This window comes from Microcebus murinus, chromosome 12 (genome assembly GCF_040939455.1).
Source record: "Microcebus murinus isolate Inina chromosome 12, M.murinus_Inina_mat1.0, whole genome shotgun sequence".
In the NCBI taxonomy this organism is placed as follows: Eukaryota; Metazoa; Chordata; class Mammalia; order Primates; family Cheirogaleidae; genus Microcebus; species Microcebus murinus.
The window spans coordinates 51929105-51951193 of record NC_134115.1 but is presented as its reverse complement, the minus strand read 5'-3'; the positions used below and the strand labels follow the sequence as shown (position 1 = coordinate 51951193).

Here is a 22089-nt window from a genome sequence, read left to right as displayed (position 1 = left end):
TCAAAAAAAAAAAAAAAAGAAAGAAAGAAAGAAAAGGGAGAGGAGAAGCATTAATAACAAATATTCCGGCCGGGCGCGGTGGCTCACGCCTGTAATCCTAGCTCTCTGGGAGGCCGAGGCGGGCGGATTGCTCAAGGTCAGGAGTTCAAAACCAGCCTGAGCAAGAGCGAGACCCCATCTGTACTATGAATAGAAAGAAATTAATTGGCCAACTGATATATATATATATATAAATTAGCCGGGCATGGTGGCGCATGCCTGTAGTCCCAGCTACTAGGGAGGCTGAGGCAGAAGGATCGCTCAAACCCAGGAGTTTGAGGTTGCTGTGAGCTAGGCTGATGCCACGGCACTCACTCTAGCCTGGACAACAAAGCGAGACTCTGTCTTAAAAAAAAAAAAAAAAAAAACAAATATTCCACTAACGCTGAGTTTATTCAAGCAATTATTCACACAATCAAAGAGGCAGCCTGGTCTTTGGTTCCAAAAAGATTAGGAATATAAACTGTAGCTCTCACCAGCTGTATAATTTTGGCACTTTACTTAACCCCTCAGAGAACGTTTCATCACCTGTAAGATAAAAGTGTAGCAATGAGCCCTACCTTGAGGAGCTGTTGTGATTACTAGATATTATATGTAAAACATCGGTTCCTAATTATTATCCTTATGCTCCCTAAGCCAACCGTTCTCATCTATGTGAGAAGGCAGAAAAATGCTAAGTCCTCCCACTGTGACCAACAGACAGAAATGTCCCTTCCACTGTAACCATCCAACAGAAATGTATTACTTTGAGTAGAATCCTTCAGCCCACAGTGAAATTGTTGGATCTTTTCCGCTGGTCTCGGTTTGGCACGTCTCCTCAGGAGACCGTTGGAGGTGGTCTCTATGCTCCCTTTACCCGACCAGACTTGGGAACTTGCCTGGCCTGGCGAGGGACCCGAAGCCTACAACTAAGAACCGAAGCGTTTGAATTTGTTTTGTTTGGAGCGGATCAGTATCTCCAAGGTAAGATAACTGGCGCGGGAGGAAAGGAGGAAGACAGGTGACTTCGGAATTCTCACCTTCACCGGCGCAGCAGTAGGGCGGTTGCAAGGCTCGGCTCGGGCTCTTCCTCAGGCTGAGCGCACGGGTTAGCCCACTCACGGCTCCAGGTTTGCCGCACACACACAGCTCTCCTGGCCCTCAGGCCTAACCACTAGCGGCCGCGCGCCGCCACGTATCCCAGCAACGGGGGCGGGATGGCGGAAGTTCCTCCTCCCAATTGGCCAGTCCTCTGCCTCTCTTTCTGGTACCTACGAGCTGAGCGAGAGCTAAATGCTCTCGCGAGATTCGTCAACTATTGTTTTCGGCGTGTCTCCTCTGTGCTTTTCTGGAAGACATGGAGAACAGCGGGTTGGCTGGGAAACGGAAGAAAACATTTTAGTTGAACATTTAGTTTTTTTGTTAACCAGGTCAACCTCTATGTGCCTTACCTGAACCAACTGTAGCAAGTTTTGCTATATCATTATGTAACCTCACGTCTGCTACCTTGTAAATGGGTTACATTTTTGTTAGAAATTATTCTGTGGGAGGCAGCATTGCATAGTTATTTTGGGGGTTATTACTCCTAATTAGTGTTAATTTTTCTTCCTATTAGTACTGCATAACGTATACAATGTAACATTAAGTATGGATGCTATTCTGGCACCACCTATTCTGTTCCTCATCATTTCACTGAAAGCTTCTCATCTTTAAGCTTCCTTTCAGCAGTGTTCTTTTGACCCAAGTCTGTGAAGAAAGCTGCAAAATAAATGGAATGTGTTCTTAAAAGAATTATCTTAAAAAAAAAAAAAAAAAAAAAAAAACTTGGCTGGGCGCTGTAGCTCACGCCTGCAATCCTAGCACTCTGGGAGGCCAAGGCAGGTGGATCGCCCAAGGTCAGGAGTTTGAAATCAGCCTGAGCGAAACCCCGTCTCTACTAAAAAAATAGAAAAAAATGAATTGGCCAACTAAAAATATATAGAAAAAATTAGCCAGGGATGGTGGCACATGCCTGTAGTCCCAGCTACTTGGGAGGCTGAGGCAGTAGGATTGCTTGAGCCCAGGAGTTTGAGGTTGCCAGTGAGGTAGGCTGACGCCACAGCACTCTAGTCAGGGCAACCGAGTGAGACTCTGTCTGAAAAACAAAACAAAACAAGTTGAAGATGACATCACCTCAAATCTCACTTCTCTAATAAAGTAACTTTTATGCTTTCTTCTAGTCTTTAAATGGAGGTTAAATGAGATTGCATACAAATTGGGATTTTAACATTATTTTACACATTATTTCTAACTTGCACATGATATTACATTAAGGTTTATTCTCTTATTACACCTGCCTTCAAAGAATTAAAAATCAATACAGGCCAGGCGCGGTGGCTCACGCCTGTAATCCTAGCACTCTCGGAGGCCGAGGCAGGTGGATCATTCATGTTCAGGAGTTTGAAACCAGCCTGAGCAAGAGCGAGACCCCATCTCTACTAAAAATAGAAAGAAATTAATTGACCAACTAAAAATATACATACAAAAAATTAGCCGGGCATGGTGGCACATGCCAGTAGTCCCAGCTACTCAGGAGGCTAAGGCAGTAGGATTGCTTGAGCCCAGGAGTTTGAGGTTGCTGTGAGCTAGGCTGAAGACATGGCACTCTAGCAACAGAGTGAGACTCTATCTAAAAAAAAGAAAGTTCCTATTCATCATTCAAGTTTTAACTCAAATTTATTTTTTCAAAGAGGTTTCTGGCACTCCAGACTAGATTTGTGTTCCACTCTCCTCTGGCTCCCCTACCCCTTTATACATCCTCACTGCACCCTGTACTTTTCCTACTGAAATTTTAAAGAGTTTATTTGAGCAGAGAGCAATTCATGAAGTGGGCAACTCCAAATCATAAATGGTTAGGGTCTCTGCCAGAGGTAGTTGAAAGGAAAGATTTTATAGGGTGAATGCAGAAGCAGAACACAGAACTGATTTGATTGATTAAAGTTTAGGCCAGGCAAGGTGGCTAATGCCTGTAATCCGAGCACTTTGGGAGACCCAGGCTGGAGGATTGCTTGAGGCCTGGAATTCCACACCAGCCTGAGCAACATAGCAAGATCCTATCTCTATGAAAATTTTAAAAATTAGCCAGGCATGGTGGTGTGTACCTGTAGTCCCAGCTACTCAAGAAGCTGAGGCATGAGGATTACTTGAGTCCAGAAATTCAAGCCTGTAGTGAGCTATGATCATGTCACTGCATTCCAGCCTAGGTGACAGGGCAAGACTCTGTCTCTAAAAATAAATAAATACAGTTTAAACAATTGCCTTATTAGGACTATTCTGGTGGGGTCTTCAAGACAATATAACTCATGAGCAGTTGGCTACCTGTCATTGGCTGGGTTTAAGTTTCATTTTCCTTTTTTAGGAACCCAGAACAGTAGAGCTACTTCGGGCTAATGGGTCCCATTGAATCATTTTAACACTGTATGTCACCCATTATAATTTGCAATTATATATTTATTTGCATTGTCAATGATAAACAAAGCCCAGAACTAGTTCAAGTAGTGAAGACAGATTTTAATCCGTAATTTACTATTGCAATAGGGAAAAGAATTCAGTGTAAACTGAACTCAGCCTCCATTTGTACAGAGGTGACCGGACATTTTAAAGGGAGGATGAGGGAGAATAAGGGAAGAGAGTCAAGCAGGTGCTCAGTAGAATCAGGGAAGTCAATAATTATAAAAAGCAGGAATGGGGTTATAAAAACTCTCTCCTGTGACTAAAACTTTAGTCAGGCCCAAAGCAGTCCTTTCTGCTTAGGCCTGACCTTGGGCTTCCCTGTCTATCCTTATTGAATCCAATTTGAACAAAAATCCTGCTAAGTCAGTTTAGCAAAGTCTCCCATCCTTGGAATCCGACCACCTTTAGTATCTTATCACCCTAGTATTCCTTGAGCAAGACTTCTGTTGAGTCAGTTTAACAAGAATTTCCCTTAACCTTGATGATTCATCTTAGTAATTTTCTATTCACTGATCCCCATCCTGCTCCTTGGCTATAAATTCCCACTTGAATATGCTGCACTGCATTTGGGATTGAGCTCAATCTCTCTCCCTGAATGCAAAACCTCATTGCAGTAGGTCCTATACCTGTTTTCATGGTCTTTCTTGAATAGGTCTGCCTTACTGTCTTTAAAAAGTGCTAAAGTCTGAGTATATTGTCCCCCCACAATTCATATGTTGAAACCTACCCCTTAAGTTGATGGTATTAGGAGGCAGGGCCTTGGGTAGGAGACTAGGTCATGAGGGCAGAACCCACACGAATAGAATTGGGGCCCTTATTAAAAAGGTTCAAGGGAGCTCTTAGGCCTCTTCCACCATGTGAAGACACAGCGATAAGGTTCCATCTATAAAGCAGAGAACCTTGATGAGACACCAAATCTACTGGCTCCTTGATCTTGGACTTCCTAGCTTCCAGAACCATGAGTAATAAATTTCTGTTGTTTATAAATCATCCAGTTTAAGGTATTTTGTTATAGCAACCCAAATGGATGAAGATTTTTTCTTAGGAATGATCTGTGGGTGCAGTCCTTAGTAGATGCCTTATGCCTTTTACCTTTCCTGGGGATCTGCCTAATGCATAACGTTAGTAAAAGCTATTCATTTGGAAAGGGGTGTTGCAGGACTCAGCCTCCAGGCTTGATCCTCCAGAGTTGGGAGGTCCTGAGGTTTTTATTTTCCTTTACACTAGAAAGCTGCATCACCGGGAGTTTGTTAAAAACGTACATTATCAGCTCTACCCCAGACCTACTGAATCAGCATTGGCATTTCAACAAGCCGCCAGATGAAAGCAAACATACTTTTATAGAATGGACGTTGACCACTGTCTTAAGTTGCTAAGAACAAGGAGATTGAGGTACTTGAAACGGAGGTAAACGATTAATAGTTACCAGTTTGGCCTCAAGCTTTCAGGTTTTAATGGAAAACAACGTTAACTTGCAAAAAAATCTCAGAGGACTCTGGGGAAAAAGGGATAAGGATTCCTTAATGTAAGATAACCAAGCAATCTCACTAAACCATTGAGGTGTGCGATGCGCTGGGGACCCAGATTTAAAATATCCGGGTTCGGCTCGCCAGCTGCTCACGAACCATTGGCGCGCGGCATTGTGGGATTTGTAGTCCCGGGCCGAAAGTACAACAAACAATTCGGCCCGGCCTCGGGAAGAATCCGGGTTTGGATAAGACTCGGGGTTCAGACGTCAGGATAGAAAGGTCGAGCATCGCTCTCCCTTCCTCGGCCAGTGGTCCAGAGCACAGGAAAGAAGCAAGCTGCCGCAGCTCAGCGTCAGCCTCAGCGGGCGGGACGCACACGCTTAGCGTCATGGCGGGCTGAGGCCGATGATGAATTCCGGTGTACATGTGAGGGTTGCTGTGTCACTCGGACCGCTCGGCGCGCCGCTTCCCCGCCGCCCTTCCGCACCGGCTCTCAGGCTCTTCCGGTATCCGACTGCCGCTTACTTGCAGGCCCTTCTACTGCAGCTGCCCGGCGCACGCCGGGTCTCCCCCGCGGACTGATCTCGAGCGGTGTCCGGGCCCCGGCGCCAGACCAACACTGGCCATGGCGAGCGGCGCCACCAGGTACCGGCTGAGCTGCTCGCTCCCCGGCCACGAGCTGGACGTGCGGGGCCTGGTGTGCTGCCTCTATCCGCCGGGTGCCTTTGTGTCGGTGTCCCGAGACCGCACTACCCGCCTTTGGGCCCCAGACAGGTGAGCGCTGCGAGCCGTGCTGCCCTCGCCTGTGTTGCAAGCTTCCTGGCGAGTGGTAAGAGAGTGACCCTTCCCCGTCTATCCTTCCTTCTCCCTCTCTTCCCAGCCTTCCCTCTGCTCTCCGCTCCCTCCCAATCATCAGAGTACTGGCACTTTGGGCGCGCAGTGCAAGAAGTAGAGAGATTAAAGTGGAAAGAGAGCACCAGATTGGGGGACCAGAGACCTACTTTCTTGTTTTTACTTGACCACTAACAAGTGAGTGACCTTGGACAAGCCTTTTGGGGCTTCAGTTTTTGGACGATGATCTTCCAGTTTCTTTTAGACTTGAAAATTTAGTGATGCCAGTTGCACCCTCCTAATTGAGGTAATATGAAAGCATCTGGTATGTTCTCTCTCTTTTTTTCCCCTTATAAGTTGCTTTGTAGTCTTTTCGCAGATTTAATTTTTGAAGACCTTGGTTGTTAAAGGCTGCGTTGAATCCTCTGCTCGTTGTTCAAGTTAGAATTTTAGTCTGTGGTCTGTGACGATCTAGAGTGGAGGCGGTAAAACGGCACAAATATTATATTGCTGTATGGGATGAGCCGTTTTCTTGAGGAGAGACAATGCCCATTGCCTTCAAAGGATTTATCAGAGGGATTCATGTTCTCAAAAAATAAAAGACTAAGAAAGACCAGAAGATAAAATTCTAGTCTAGACTAAATTCAAGGGTTCAGCCCTGATTTGGCCGATTATAATAGGAAATTTGAGACCTAGAAGACAGATTTCAGTTCAGAAAATGAAAAACTGAAGTTACTTGGTTAATTAGTAAGTTTCCCCTCTCTAGAGGTTTCAGAGTTTGCATGGCCATTCATAAATTCAGTTGATATCTATTGAGTGCCACCTGTTTGTTTGGTATCTTGGAGAGAAATAAGAAGGTAAGTTTCCAGTGTTTATGAAGCATTCTTATGGTCTGCTGGGGAAGATGGATCAAAAACAAGCAAATAAATAATTAAAAACTGGCATATATACTGTGAAGAAAACATATAAGGGAGAGAGGACCTCTGAAGAGGTTTTTTTGTTTTTTTTTTTTTTGAGACAGAGTCTCACTTTGTTGCCCAGGCTAGAGTGAGTGCCATGGTGTCAGCATAGCTCACAGCAACCTCAAACTCCTGGGCTCAAGCAATCCTCCTGCCTCAGCCTCCCGAGTAGCTGGGACTACAGGCATGTGCCACCATGCCCGGCCAATTTTTTGTATATATATTTTTAGTTGGTCAATTAATATCTTTCTATTTTTGGTAGAGACGAGGTCTCGCTCAGGCTGGTTTCGAACTCCTGACCTTGAGCAATCCGCCCGCCTCGGCCTCCCAAAGTGCTAGGATTACAGGCATGAGCCACCGCGCCCGGCCTTGAAGAGGTTTTTTTAAGCTGGTATCTGAAGCATGAGATGTATGAAGCTGGTCTTGGAGGGGCGAATGAAGGGGATTGAATTAGGCACCAGAAACAGCAATCACAGAGGCTCAGGATTGAGAAAGTCCCTGTGTAGTAGTAGGGAATGCACTTTGAGGTGAAAGCAGGTCTTAGAGGTTGGCAGGAGCCAGGTCATGGAGTTTGTAGGTGGAAGGAAGCCTTCAAATAGTTTCAAGCAGGGAGTAGCATCATTTGATTCACTTGAGAAGTTTCTGCTTGCAGCTGATGGATTGGAAATGGATAAGTGTGGAAGTAGATCTGTTTGAATGTTTTTTTTTTTGTTTTTTTTTTTTTTTTTTTGAGACAGAGTCTCACTTTGTTGTCCAGGCTAGAGTGAGTGCCGTGGCGTCAGCCTAGCTCACAGCAACCTCAAACTCCTGGACTCAAGCAATCCTTCTGCCTCAGCCTCCCGAGTAGCTGGGACTACAGGCATGCGCCACTATGCCCGGCTAATTTTTTTTTTATATATATATCAGTTGGCCAATTAATTTCTTTCTGTTTATAGTAGAGACGGGGTCTCGCTCTTGCTCAGGCTGGTTTTGAACTCCTGACCTTGAGCAATCCGCCCGCCTCGGCCTCCCAAGAGCTAGGATTACAGGCGTGAGCCACAGCGCCCGGCCTGTTTGAATGTTTTTACAGGAGTTTTAGCCAAAGCACAATGGTCCACTGGACTGTGAATATTATAGCACAAACTGCTGTCTTGAATTGGATGAGATGACCTTTAAAGATTTTCTTGTAACTCCAAAGATTCTGTGATATCCCAAATCAATAACACTAGTATGTAACTTTTTTGTATTTGAGTACAATTATTGATTAAGCTTACCTTTAACATTGAGTCTAGTAGAAATGTATGCCCAGTACCATATAAACATTGCAGTGAGGAGTAAAGATGCCTGTTTTAAGAGTTGAATCCTATCATTAAACTTTTTTTTTTTTTTTTTTGAGACAGAGTCTCACTCTGTTGCCCAGGCTAGAATGAGTGCCATGGCATCAGCCTTGCTCACAGCAACCTCAAACTCCTCGGCTCAGGCGATCCTCCTGCCTCAGCCTGCTGGGTAGCTGGGACTACAGGCATGTGCCACCATGCCCGGCTAATTTTTTCTATATATATTAGTTGGCCAATTAATTTCTTTCTATTGATAGTAGAGATGGGGTCTTGCTCAGACTGGTTTTGAACTCCTGACCTCGAGCAATCCGCCCGCCTCGGCCTCCCAGAGTGCCTATCATTAACCTTTAACATGTTTTGTAGGACTGTACTAGGTTGGCCAGAGTTTAAATTACTGGAGTGGTTCTATTTTCCAGGAACTTGAGGAACTTTGGGCTGAAATGATTCTCTATTTGAAAACTGGTTTTTAAAATTATTATCATTTGTTTTTTGTTTTTGTTTTTCAAAATTCATTCATGTATTCAGTGACTGTTTTCAACAGCTTGCATTTTGCCAGACATAGAGCTAGATAGTGGAGGATTGGTGAGTTAAGATTAACCTCTCATTTACACCTGCTCAGGTTAGAGGGTTTCATAGTCATTAGGTGATTAACCTAAATATGCATCCCAACTACAGTATACCATACCTTTAACATTATAAAAAGTATTCTCAAGACTGACATACTGACAATTTTTATTTCATGATATATGTCTTCTGTTTTGTATTGCTATAACATTAATGCCACAAACTGGGTAATTTATAAAGAAAATAAATTTATTTCTTAGAGTTCTAGAGGCTAGGAAGTCCAATATCAAGGTAGTGGCATCTTGTGTGGGTCTTCTTCCTGCCCCATCCAATGGCAGAAAGGCAAGAGAATGCACATGAGAGAGCAAGAGCAAAGGGGAATTGAACTCACTGTTATAACAAAGCCATTTTTGCAATAACTAACCCACTTTGATAATGACATTAATCCATTAATAAAGGCAAAGAACTCATGACTCATGACCTAATAACCTCTTTTTTTTTTTTTTTGTGACAGAGTCTCACTCTCTTGCCTGGGCTGGAGTGCCATGGCATCTGCCTAGCTCACAGCAACCTCAAACTCCTGGGCTCAAGCCATCCTCCTGCCTCAGCCTCCTAGATAGTTGGGACTACAGGCATGCACCACCATGCCCAGCTAATTTTTTCTATTTTTTAATTTAATTGTTTGGCTATTTTCTTTCTATTTTTAGCAGAGACGGGGTTTTGCTCCTTTTCAAGCTGGTCTCGAACTCCTGAGCTCAAGCAATCCACCTGCCTCGGCCTCCCAGAGTGCTAGGATTATAGGCTCCAGCCACCACACCAGGCCCTAATCACTTCTTTTTTTTTTTTTTTTGAGACAGAGTCTCCCTTTGTTGCCCAGGCTAGAGTGAGTGCCATGGTGTCAGCATAGCTCACAGCAACCTCAAACTCCTGGGCTCAAGCAATCCTCCTGCCTCAGCCTCCCGAGTAGCTGGGACTACAGGAATGGCCACCATGCCCGGCTAATTTTTTCTGTATATATTAGTTGGCCAATTAATTTCTTTCTATTTATAGTAGAGACGGGGTCTCGCTCTTGCTCAGGCTGGTTTCAAACTCCTGAGCTCCAGCAATCCGCCCACCTCTGGGCCTCCCAGAGTGCTAGGATTATAGGTGTGAGCCACCGGGCTGGCCCCTAATCACTTCTTAAAGGTCCTACTCCTCCACACTGTTGCACTGAGAACTAAGTTTCCAAATGTGTACTTTGGAGGACACATTTAAACCTTAGCAGTATATTAATAAAGTTAATGAAGTGCTATAAAATGTTTGGAGCAAAGTAGTAAATGAAATTTACTTTCCCATGGAGCCAAGTAGATTAAATTTGCTTTCTCATGTATGTTGTTAAGGTTCTGGATCAGGGTAGTAAGTGTAGGGATGGACTGGAAATGATGGGAGAATTTAGTTCTAGGGTGGCAGAAATAGTTCTGTTCTAGGGTGGACTAACTAAATACATAGTCTTTCACAAAAGGCCATTGAAAACCCAGAAAGTCTCTGGACCTTCTGAAAGTCATTCAGAATGGAGACACATTTTTTGGTTGCACATTGAACTGAGCAGGTCAAAATGCCATTGTTTGAGACTGCTTCAGGCCTCTATAAGCTGACCTCAAACTAAATTGGGTTTTCCGAAATCTTCTGAGTTGAGAGAGAAGAGGTGGGGCTTCCACAGCTATGCCTTTATATTGCTTTGCCTTTTGAACACTACCCATATTTGAAGATACAACTTCAGGTTTAGAATCATGTGTTAAATCTTCCCTGACCATGCTACCGCTGAAGTGACTTCTCCCTCATGTAAACACCCAATCACTTTAGGTCCTTAGTCAAATAGTTCTGTGGAATTTGTTAAGGAATCAAAACAATTCCACTTCCTATCATACCCCCATTTCCCTTTCTCAGGTGTACAATTTTCATCTAACTGCTTATTTTTTTAAAGTTTATTTTATCCTTTTAGGAGAGTTTGTATTTTACTTCTATGTCTATATATGAAATACTGTTTTGCAATATTTTAAATTAAAAAATTTTTATTTTAAGCATTATCTATTAGTTCCTACCATGGCATATGATAATTTAGCTCTCTTCCTGCCTTCCACCCATCACATATACATGCTTTCTATGCTCTGACCCTTATAATTAATGTAGACTAAATCAGCATTTTGTGACTATATACACCTCAGCTATGAAATAAACCATAGTAACTTTTCTTCAAAAATTTTATTAGCTACCTCCATGTAGCTAATAATTATTTTGATTTTGGTTTTCATTTGCTTTATTTTCTATGTATTTATCACTAATTCAACTTCAGATTCTTTGTTAGTTATCTAAATTGCCTTAAGATATTTAGACACATTAGATATTTTACAATTTCCTCTTCCTGACAATGGAAACTTTCTGACCTGGTCTATCTGCCTCTGGTGCATGACTAATCCTGGAATTTACCTTTACTGGCATCTCTGAAATTTCCTTTTTGAACCTCTTTTGTTGGATTTCTATTATCAGTATGCTTTAACTTTCTTCTTAGTTTTCTTTTTTGTTGCCTTATTGGAACACATCTTCCAGGAGCTTCCTGAAATATACTGCATCAATAAGAAATGTTTTAAGACCTTGCAAGTCTGAAAATGATTTTATTCTGTCTTGCTACTGAAATGGTAATTTGAATGGTTGTACAATAGCATTCTAATTTCAAAATATTTTTGCTTCAGAATTCTGAAGTCATTGCTCCATAGTATTCTGTCTTCCACTGTTACTGTTGAGAAGTCTGAAGCCATTCTGATTTTCGACCTATTATTATATTTTCTCTCTGGAAGGCAGTCTATTTTTATCCATTGTTTCAGGCCATTAGTGAGCCTTTTTAATCTGAAAACTCATGTCCATTAAAGTCTGAGAAATTTTTAAAAATTGATTCTTTAGTTTCTTCCTCTCCTTTTTGCTGTCTTTTTTTCTGAAACTTTTTAATTAGGATATTGAACTGGTTTTCAATTTCTTTTTTCTCCTATTTTAAAAAAAATTCTCTCCCTTTTTTTTGTTTATACTTTCTAGGAGATTGCCTTGACTTTTTGTGAAATGATGTCCTTGTTTCATGTTTGCATTATTTTCTCTTATATCTCTAAGGATGACGATGATTTTTTAAAATTTTTGTTATTTTCCCCTTAATGGTCTATTTTCTCCAAATTATTTTTTTCTTCTATTTATTTTCATCACTATATTTCATGCTGAAAGCTTTCCCCAGATGTCTGGCAATCTTTATTGTGCGCTCAGTGTTAAGGGTGGAAAACTAAAAAGCTTTGTGGAAGCTCTGTGCTCCTGGATGGGACTTGCTGTCAGGAAGCTTTACTGTAGGTTTATCTAGCGGGGCCATTTCATTGGACTGATTTCTTGTCTAGAGAATGAGGGTGTGGCCTCTAGAGGTTTGCTTTTGGTGGTCTTGGGCTCCATTATGAATGTACATGTTCCTCACACCCCAAGACTCAACTATCCTTATGTTTTTCCCCATTCAAAGATTTTCACTTTTTTTTTGGAGACATAGTTCTGTCACTCAGGCTAGAGTGCAGTGGCATCATCATTGCTCACTGCAACCTCAAATTTCTGGGGTCAAGCGATGATTCTCCTACCTCAGCGTCTTGAGTAGCTGGGACTATGGGCACACTCCATCATGTCTGGTGAATTTTTGTATTTTTTGTAAAGACTGGGGTTTTGCTCTTGTTAAGGCTGGTCGCAAACTCCTGGCCTCAAGCAATCCTCCTGTCTTGGTGACTTTCACCTTTCTAAAGAAAAGTCTTCAGACTTTTGTTGGGTGCAGGAAAGGCAGTTGTCTGGCTGCCTGTTTTTTTGTGGTTTTTTTCTTAATATTTTAAGTATTTTGCCATCAATTCCAGAAATACTTAATGCTTACCATGTAAAACTTTGTGGTAGAGACCTGGGAAGATGTAAAGAACCAAATCTAAATTCTGCCATTAAAAACTTCACAGCAGCCAGGCGTGGTGGCTCAAGCCTGTAATCCTAGCACTCTGGGAGGCTGAGGCAGGCAGATTGCTCAAGGTCAGGAATTCAAAAACAGCCTGAGCAAGAGTGAGACCCCATCTCTACTAAGAAAGAAATTGCCGAGGCGGGTGGATTGCTCGAGGTAAGGAGTTCGAAACCAGCCTGAGCAAGACCCCGTCTCTACCAAAAATAGAAAGAAATTAATTGACCAACTAAAGATATATATATACAAAAAATTAGCCAGGCATGATGGCGCATGCCTGTAGTCCCAGCTACTCGGGAGGCTGAGGCAGGAGGATCGCTGAGCCCAGGAGTTTGAGGTTGCTATGAGCTAGGCTGATGCCACAGCACTCACTGTAGCTTCGGCAACAAAGTAAGACTTTCCCTAAAAAAATAAATAAATAAAAATTAAAAAAAAGAACTGCACAGAGACTGGGCATGGTGGCCTGTAATCCCAGCACTTTGGAAGGCTGAGGTGGGAGGATTACTTGAGGCCAAGAGTTTCAGACCAGTCTGGGCAGTATAGCAAGACTACCGAAGATGCACGTAAACAAACATCTTTGCTGAAAAGTGCCAAAGGTAGATTTAATGGTTTATATAATACAGATTTTTAAATATATTCTCTCTTATTACTTTCTCTGTACTTATTGATAAAATGGTTTCAAAAGCACATTCTCAAAACTCCAAAAATCCACTAACATGAGGTAAATAAGTTAAAATTGGCTTCTACCAGGTAACCTCCTTTGAAGACTTTTCCATGTGATTTAGCTCCTGACTGATTCTCAAGACTTTTGACTAGTCTTCCCTATTCTAGTTCCTGCCCCTTTGTCGCCATTTCTGGAGGTGTATAGTGCTGCTAATTTTTTTCCCTCCACTTATTTATTATTGTGATAAAATTGCCATCTTAACTATTTTTAACGTGCAGTTCATTGGTTTTAATACATTCATAATGTGCAGTCACCACCACCATCCCTCTTCATAACCCATTTTATATTGTAAAACTGAAACTCTATACCCATTAAAACAATAACTCCCCCATTCCTCCTTTCACCAGCCTCTGACCCCCACTATTCTACTTTATATTTCTATGATTTTGACTACTGTAAGTACCTCATGTAAGTGAAATCATATAGTAGTTGTCTTTTTGTGACTGGCTTATTCCACTTAGCATGATGTCCTCAAGGCGTATCCATGTTGTAATATGTATCAGAATTTCCTTTTTAAGGCTGAACAAAATTCCATTGTTTATGTATACTGCATTTGTTTATTCATCCACTGATGGACACTTGAGTTGTTGCCACATTTTAGCTATTGTGAATAATGCTGCTATGAAAATGGTTGGACAAATATCTATGTGAGACCTTGCTTTTTTTATTATTTTTTTATTTTTTATTTTTTTATTTTTATTTTTTTGAGACAGAGTCTCGCTTTGTTGCACAGGCTAGAGTGAGTGCCGTGGCGTCAGCCTAGCTCACAGCAACCTCAATCTCCTGGCCTCAAGCGATCCTCCTGCCTCAGCCTCCCGAGTAGGTGGGACTACAGGCATGTGCCACCATGCCCGGCTAATTTTTTTCTATATATAAAAGTTGGCCAATTAATTTATTTCTATTTATAGTAGAGATGGGGTCTCGCTCTTGCTCAGGCTGGTTTTGAACTCCTGACCTCGAGTAATCTGCCTGCCTCGGCCTCCCAGAGTGCTAGGATTACAGGCGTGAGCCACTGCGCCCGGCCAGACCTTGCTTTTTATTTTTATTGGTAACATACCCAGAAGTGGAATTGCTGAATCATATGGTAACTCTATTTTTACTTTTTGAGGAATCATACGGTGTTACACAGCAAGTATCTGTTCCTGGGTAGCATATTCTATATATATATCTGATATATCTGATATATCTGATATATGTGTGTGTGTGTGTGTGTGTGTATGTGTATACTCGTTCTAACTGGTTTATTGAGTTGTTTAAATTCTTTATTTTCTTATATATTTTGTCTGGTTTTATTATTGAGAGTAGCATACTGAAGTTTTTATTATTGTAGAACTCTCCTTCAGTTTGTCAGTTTTGCGACATATATTTTCATGGTCTGTTCTTAGGTGCATAAATGTTTATAATTGTATCTTCTTGCTGTACTAAACCTTTTATATATATATATATATTCCTTCTTTGTCTTATTATCTTTTTTTAGAGTCTATTTTGTCTCATTAATACAGCTACCCTTGCTCTCTTTTGGTTGCTATTTTCATGGAATATCTTTTTCTTGTGTCTTTGGATCTAAAGTGAGTCTTTTGTAGACAGCACATAGTTGGATCATATTTTTAAAATCTATTTTGCCAATCTTTGTCTTTTAATTGAAGAGTTTAATCTATTTACATTTAAAGTAATTACTGATACCATTCAGTATACCATTTTGATACTATTTATATATGCCTTTTAGGCCGGGCGCTGTGGCTCACGCCTGTAATCCTAGCTCTCTGGGAGGCCGAGCCAGGCGGATTGCTCAAGGTCAGGAGTTCAAAACCAGCCTGAGCAAGAGCGAGACCCCGTCTCTACTATAAATAGAAAGAAATTAATTGCCCAACTGATATATATATATAAAAAATTAGCCGGGCATGGTGGTGCATGCCTATAGTCCCAGCTACTCAGGAGGCTGAGGCAGCAGGATCGCTTGAGCCCAGGAGTTTGAGGTTGCTGTGAGCTAGTCTGACGCTACGGGACTCACTCTAGCCTGGACAACAAAGCGAGACTCTGTCTCAAAAAAAAAATAAAAATAAAAATAAAAAAATAAAATAAATAAATAAATAAAAATAAAAAATATATATGCCTTTTTTTCCTCATTTCTGCATTGTTGTCTTCTTTTCTGTTTAGTTGACTTTTTGTAGTGAATTTTTTTTTTTTTTTTTTTTGAGACAGAGTCTCACTTTGTTGCCCAGGCTAGAGTGAGTGCCGTGGCATCAGCCTAGCTCACAGCAACCTCAAACTCCCGGGCTCAAGCAATCCTCCTGCCTCAGCCTCCCGAGTAGCTGGGACTACAGGCATGAGCCACCATGCCCGGCTAATTTTTTCTATATATATTAGTTGGCCAATTAATTTATTTCTATTTATAGTAGAGACGAGGTCTCGCTCTTGCTCAGGCTGGTTTCGAACTCCTGACCTTGAGCAATCTGCCCGCCTCGGCCTCCCAGAGAGCTAGGATTACAGGCGTGAGCCACCGCGCCCGGCCTGTAGTGAATTTTTAAAATTCCTTTCTCTGGCTCACGCCTGTAATCCTAGGTCTCTGGGAGGCCGAGGCGGGCGGATTGCTCAAGGTCAGGAGTTCAAAACCAGCCTGAGCAAGAGCGAGACCCCGTCTCCACTATAAATAGAAAGAAATTAATTGGCCAACTGATATATATATATAAAAAAAAAATTAGCCGGGCAAGGTGGCACATGCCTGTAGTCCCAGCTACTCGGGAGGCTGAGGCAGAAGGATTGCTGGAGCCCAGGAGTTGGAGGTTGCTGTGAGCGAGGCTGACGCCACGGCACTCACTCTAGCCTGGACAACAAAGCGAGACTCTGTCTCAAAAAAAAAAAAAAAAAAATTCCTTTCTCACTTCCTTTTGCGTATATCCTATAGCTATTTTTCTTTGTGGTTACCATGAGTATTACACTTAACATCCTAAAATTATAGCACTCTAATGTGAATTTATATGTTTAATTTAAGTTAACATACAAAAACTCTGCTCTTTTAGAATTTCATCCTTACCTGTTGTTGTCACAAAATTATGTCTTTATACACTATGTATCCCAAAACATAAACTAATAATTATATTAAATGCATGTCTCATAAATTATGTAAAAGAAAAATGTGAAGTTACAAACCAAAGTTAACAATAATACTGGCTTTTAGACTAATTATCTTTGTAAATATATTAATCTCCTAAATCATTTAGAAACCAAAAGGTAGAGTTACAGAAATAGAGAAACCACTGTTGTAGTATTACTAGATGCATTTATTATTATTGAGATATTTATTTCTTCATATGGTTTTGAGTTACTGTCTGTAGTCCTTTTAGTTCACCTTGTAAGATTCCCTTAAGCATTTCTGGTAGGGCAAGTCTGGTTGGTGGTGGTAATGGACTCCCTCAGCTTTTATCTGGGAATATCTTAATTTCTCCCTCACTTTAGAAGGACGGTTTTTCAGGGTATAGGATTATTGGTTGATAGTTTTGTTTTTTGGGTTTTTTTTTTCCCCTTTTTATATATTGGCCCTTTGCCTTCTGGTCTCCAAACTTTTTGATGAAAAATCCGTTGATTATATTATTGAGCATCCCTTGTCTGTGATAAGTTACTTCATCCTCACTGCTCATAGAGATTCTTTGTCTCTGTTTTTCTTAAGTTTGATTATAATGTATCTCTGTGGGTCTGTTTCACTATGTCTTCTTAGAGTTCATTGAGCTTTTTTGGAATGTCTTTCATTAAATTTGGGATGTTTTCAGCCATTATTTCTTCAAATATTCTCTCTGCTGCTTTCTATCTCCCCTCTCTTCTGAGGCTGCCACTTATGTATGTTGATCCACTTCATGGCACCTTGCAACTCCATTAGGCTCTGTTCACTTTTCTTCAAACTTTTTTCTTTTTATTCCTTAAATTTGATAATTTCCACCGTCCTACCTTCAAGTTCATTGATTCTTTCTGCTGCCAGCTCAAATCTGCCTTTGAATTCATCTAGTAAATCATTTCATTTCAGTTATTATACATTTTAGCTTCAGAATTTCTTTTTGGCTTCTTTTTGGGTTTTCTAGCTCTTTAAAGTCTTTGTCTAGGCCAGGCGCGGTGGCTCAAGCCTGTAATCCTAGCACTCTGGGAGGCCGAGGCGGGCAGATTGCTCGAGGTCAGGAGTTCGAAACCAGCCTGAGCAAGAGCAAGACCCCGTCTCTACTATAAATAGAAACAAATTAATTGGCCAACTAATATATATATATAAAATTAGCCGGGCGTGGTGGCACATGCCTGTAGTCCCAGCTACTCGGGAGGCTGAGGCAGCAGGATCGCTTGAGCCCAGGAGTTTGAGGTTGATGTGAGCTAGGCTGACGCCATGGCACTCACTCTAGCCTGTGCAACAAAGCGAGACTCTGTCTCAAAAAAAAAAAATCTTTGTCTAGTAGAACTGCCATCAAGTTTTTTCCAGGGACGGTTTCTATTGACTTATTTTTTTCCCTTTGACCCACATTTTCTGTTTATTTGTATACTTTGTGATTTTTTTTTTTTCTTATCAGATGTACAGACTGAAAACTGTGATTTTTTTTGTTGTTGTTGAAAATTAGATATTGAATATAATAATATGATAACTCTAGAAATCAGATTCTTTCCCTTTCTGAGGGTTTGCTGTTGTTTGTTGTGTTTTTGCCTATTGTTTTTGGTTTTTGGCTTGTTGTAGCCTATCTCTGTGCTACAGATCAGCCTTAGGTATATACTTAGGGTCTTTTCAGGTTTTTGCTGAGGCTATGCTTTTCCCTGAGTATGCATGTTCACTTTCTAATTTTCCCTGCTTATGCAGTTGTTTTAATGTCTTAATCTTTATTGTCTGGCTTCTAAAAGAGGAAAAAGAGAAAAATGAAGAGAATGAAATGGGCATTGATCCTTTAAATCCTCTGGAAATCACTTCTGCTGGAAAGTTAGGGGCTTGCAACATTTGTGGGGAAGTGCAGCAACAATGGTTGTGTGCTTCTTTGTGCTTCTGTGATCAGAATAGCGATTGGTGATCAGAGAACAGATCCGTGATATTTGGAGGACAGGTTCCTTTTTGCCCACTCCTGCAAGTAAGATCAAGGTGTTCCAGTATCATGTGCATGGCTGCCTGCTGTGGGGTTAGAGGGTGGTAACTACTACTGTGCTAAGAGCTGAAATCGATCAAAATTAGCCTCAGTTTACAATCCAAGCCTTCCTCTGGAAATTGCAAACCTTCAGTTGACTCCAGAGTTCCAAAATAATTACATCAGACAGATTCTGCCAGTGCAAATGTTATCTAGATGGGAAGACAGATTCCTGGTGCTTCCTACTCCGCCATCTTCCCAGCATCCTCTCCAGTCCTTGAGCCTTTTGGGAATTCATGAGTAAATTGGTTCTCCACTTGCCCTGCTTAGATCTCATTTTTCTCAGATCTTCTAAGGTCTTTCATACTTTTCTGTCAGGTTTTGGTATTCAAGTTTGTTTTCCTGTTCTTTATTTCCATCCTCCCTGGCCTTGTGGATTTATGTCTTTATTAAAAGGCATAACTATTTATTGTTTTAGTGGGGTTTGGGAAGGGAGTGAAAATAGGTGACTGTGTGCAGTTTTTATCTGGGAGTTTGGTATTTTTTTTTTTTTTTTTTTTTTTTTTTTTTTTTTTTGAGACAGAGTCTCGCTTTGTTGTCCAGGCTAGAATGAGTGCCGTGGCGTCAGCCTAGCTCACAGCAACCTCAAACTCCTGGGCTAGAGTGATCCTTCTGCCTCAGCCTCCCGAGTAGCTGGGACTACAGGCATGCGCCACTATGCCCGGCTAATTTTTTCCATATATATATCAGTTGGCCAATTAATTTCTTTCTATTTATAGTAGAGACGGGGTCTCGCTCTTGCTCAGGCTGGTTTTGAACTCCTGACCTTGAGCAATCCGCCCGCCTCGGCCTCCCAAGAGCTAGGATTACAGGCGTGAGCCACAGCGCCCGGCCTGGTATTTTTATATGCACTTGTTTTATCTCCTTCAACTAGACTGCAAACTCACTTGATTTAGCTTGAGTTAGGGATATAACTCTTTAAATCCCTCTAAGTAGCTAACTTACTGCTTTTTATGTAATATATCATAATCTGTTGTTTGACTTGTTAAGTAAGGCAGTGATGCTAAGTGATTGGTGTGTATAACGTATTGGTAATCATTCTAATCCCAAGGCAATTATTAATTTACTGTGTCCTAGAGGAGCCATTTATATATCCCTGGGTTAGTTCCTTTTTCACATATTGAGAATGATATTCTCATCACTAGTGGGCATTAAGTTAATGCTTTATAGTGTGAAAATGTTCTCACTATGTTTGTAGCTTATTGATAGTCAATTCCATTGTCTTAATTGCATGTATGTTTCATTTCATTGGGGATTTCTTGGGGTTACAATCACTGATGAGTAGAAATGAAGATGGAAATGAGAAAAAGCCACTCATGATATTTGTTTCCATTCCTTTTCTTCTTTGCTCTTTCTGTTAATTAACATACTCTTATCAATAAAATACTAATCAAACTTTTCCTAATCTGATGTAATGCTCTCTAGTAGCTCATGTAAATTGGCTACTTAATGTTTAATTTAAAACAATGGGGGCCGGGCTTGGTGGCTCACCCCTGTAATCCTAGCACTCTGGGAGGCTGAGGCAGGTGGATCATTCATGATCAGGAGTTCTGATCAGCCTGAGCAAGAGCAAGACCCCGTCTCTACTAAAAAATAGAAAGAAATTTATTGGCCAACTAAAAATATATAGAAAAAAATTAGCCGGGCATGGTGGCGCATGCCTGTAGTCCCAGCTACTCGGGAGGCTGAGGCAGAAGCATTGCTTGAGCCCAGGAGTTTGAGGTTGCTGTGAGCTAGGCTGATGCCACGGCACTCTAGCCCGGACAACAGAGTGAGACTGTCTCAAAAATAAATAAATAAAAATAAAACAACGGGTTCTTTAAATAGTATGTTCAACCTAGATACTAAATGAAAATGCATGCTTTGACATTTTATGTTGTAGGCTAAGTCAGGTTACAAATGTGAATCTATTAATTTATCTTATCTTTCCAGTCCTAACAGGGGCTTTACAGAAATGCACTGTATGAGTGGCCACTCCAATTTTGTCTCTTGTGTATGTATCATACCCTCAAGTGATCTGTATCCTCATGGACTAATTGCCACCGGAGGAAATGACCACAATATTTGCATTTTCTCCCTGGAAAGCCCAGTGCCACTTTATATTCTAAAAGGTCACAAAAATACTGGTGAGTATAAATTTTGGTATTTTTCTATTTGAAAAAGTTTTGTCTCTTTGAAAGTAGAATTCACATATCCATTTTCTCAAGTTTTTATTATATTTTGTTTTACCTATAGCTGTGGCTCAAAATGGAACCCTTTTTGGATTATCTTAGTTCTGTAAATTCTCTGTTACAAATTTATTGTTGTCATCAGTAAAGATTGACATGCTTATATGTATATAAAGTGTTCAGCCATAAAAGGAAGAGACTATGCAATTTTCATATACTTCATGATTTTGGTTTTCAACTATTTTGTGCAATGAACTCATTTACTCATGAAAACTAAAAATATTTCTTTATCTTTTGGATATCATGTCTGTATTTATGCTGTAAATTGAAGACCCATAAGGAATGTGTTTAAGGCTTTGGTATCGTTATTGAAGAGTATTTAATATTTTTGAGTATCATTTTCTGTGATTTGTATGTATTCCCAATTCTGTGTTAATTCTGGATTTATGTGTGGCTTAACAGCTCTTTGTTATAAAATGACATGCTTAATCACGTGGTATGTGTGCTTTTTTTTATATATCTGGAATAGTCTGGAACATGTTCCATAAATACTTTTAATTCTTCTAAAGAATTTATAAAATGTTTGCATGTGTTTGTGTGTATATTTGTGTTTGTGAAGTCTTCAATACAGAGTGATACAGATCTTTTTATTTTTATTATGGAAATCTTCAAATGTATATAAAAGTAGAGATGCTATTTTATAATGAGTTATTTAATAAACATGTAAGAGAATAATATAATTCTACCTTTGTATTTAATTTTCAAGCATTATCAACATATGGCCTATCTTGTTTCATCTTCCCTCTCTTCTACATTATTTTAAAGGAAATCTCTAATGCTATTTTATTTGTAAATACGTATTTCAACATGTAGCTTTAAAACAGGAGTTGGCAAACATTTTCTCTAAAGGATCACATAGTAAATATTTTAGGACTTTCAGGCCATATGATTGCTATCATAACTACTTTGCTATTCTAGTGCAAAAGCAGCTGTAGACAATAAGTAAATGAATGAATATGTCTATGTTTCAATAAATCTTTATTTGTGAATGCTGAAATTTGAATTTCATATAATTTTCACATCAGGAAATATTCTTTGGATACTTTTTCCTCAATCCTTTAAAAATGTACAAACCATTCTTTCTGGGGTTTATACAAACAGGTGGCCACAAGCATTAGTTTGCTGACCCTTCCTCTAAAATATAAGGACTGTCTTTTTTTTTTTTTTTTCTGAAAAGGAAGAATAACCACAATATTGTTATTATACCTAAAACAAAACAAAAACTAGTTTCTTTTTTATTTTTTTATTATGTTTTTTTAGAAAGAGGGTAACAGATTTCCTTTTATTCCTTTTTTTTTTAAACTGATTTCTTATTATCAACTATCCAGTTAGTGTTAAGATTTATCCAGTTGT

At 40.4% G+C, this 22089-nt stretch overlaps 2 protein-coding genes across 8 annotated transcripts in view; one reads left to right on the top strand and one right to left on the bottom strand.

Moving 5' to 3' along the window:
- IFT74 (intraflagellar transport 74) overlaps positions 1-1236 on the bottom strand; it is a 91716-nt gene extending 90480 nt beyond the window's left edge. Inside the window, exons 1-2 of one of the 4 annotated variants that reach the window (XM_076008785.1) lie at positions 1059-1236; positions 516-567 (exon numbers count right to left, since the gene is read on the bottom strand). The gene's annotated coding sequence lies outside the window, so the exon portion shown is untranslated. The other 3 variants (XM_076008786.1, XM_076008788.1, XM_076008787.1) reach the window with 3 other exon arrangements.
- A 4026-nt stretch (positions 1237-5262) lies between these two features.
- Positions 5263-22089, top strand: part of PLAA (phospholipase A2 activating protein) — a 44208-nt gene continuing 27381 nt past the window's right edge. Inside the window, exons 1-2 of one of the 4 annotated variants that reach the window (XM_076008780.1) lie at positions 5263-5753; positions 20441-20634. In XM_076008780.1, the coding sequence (XP_075864895.1) occupies positions 5605-5753; positions 20441-20634 (343 nt within the window). In that variant the 5' untranslated portion in view covers positions 5263-5604. Of the gene's footprint in view, positions 5809-5837; positions 6009-20440; positions 20635-22089 lie in introns of those variants that run through there. The other 3 variants (XM_076008781.1, XM_076008783.1, XM_076008782.1) reach the window with 3 other exon arrangements.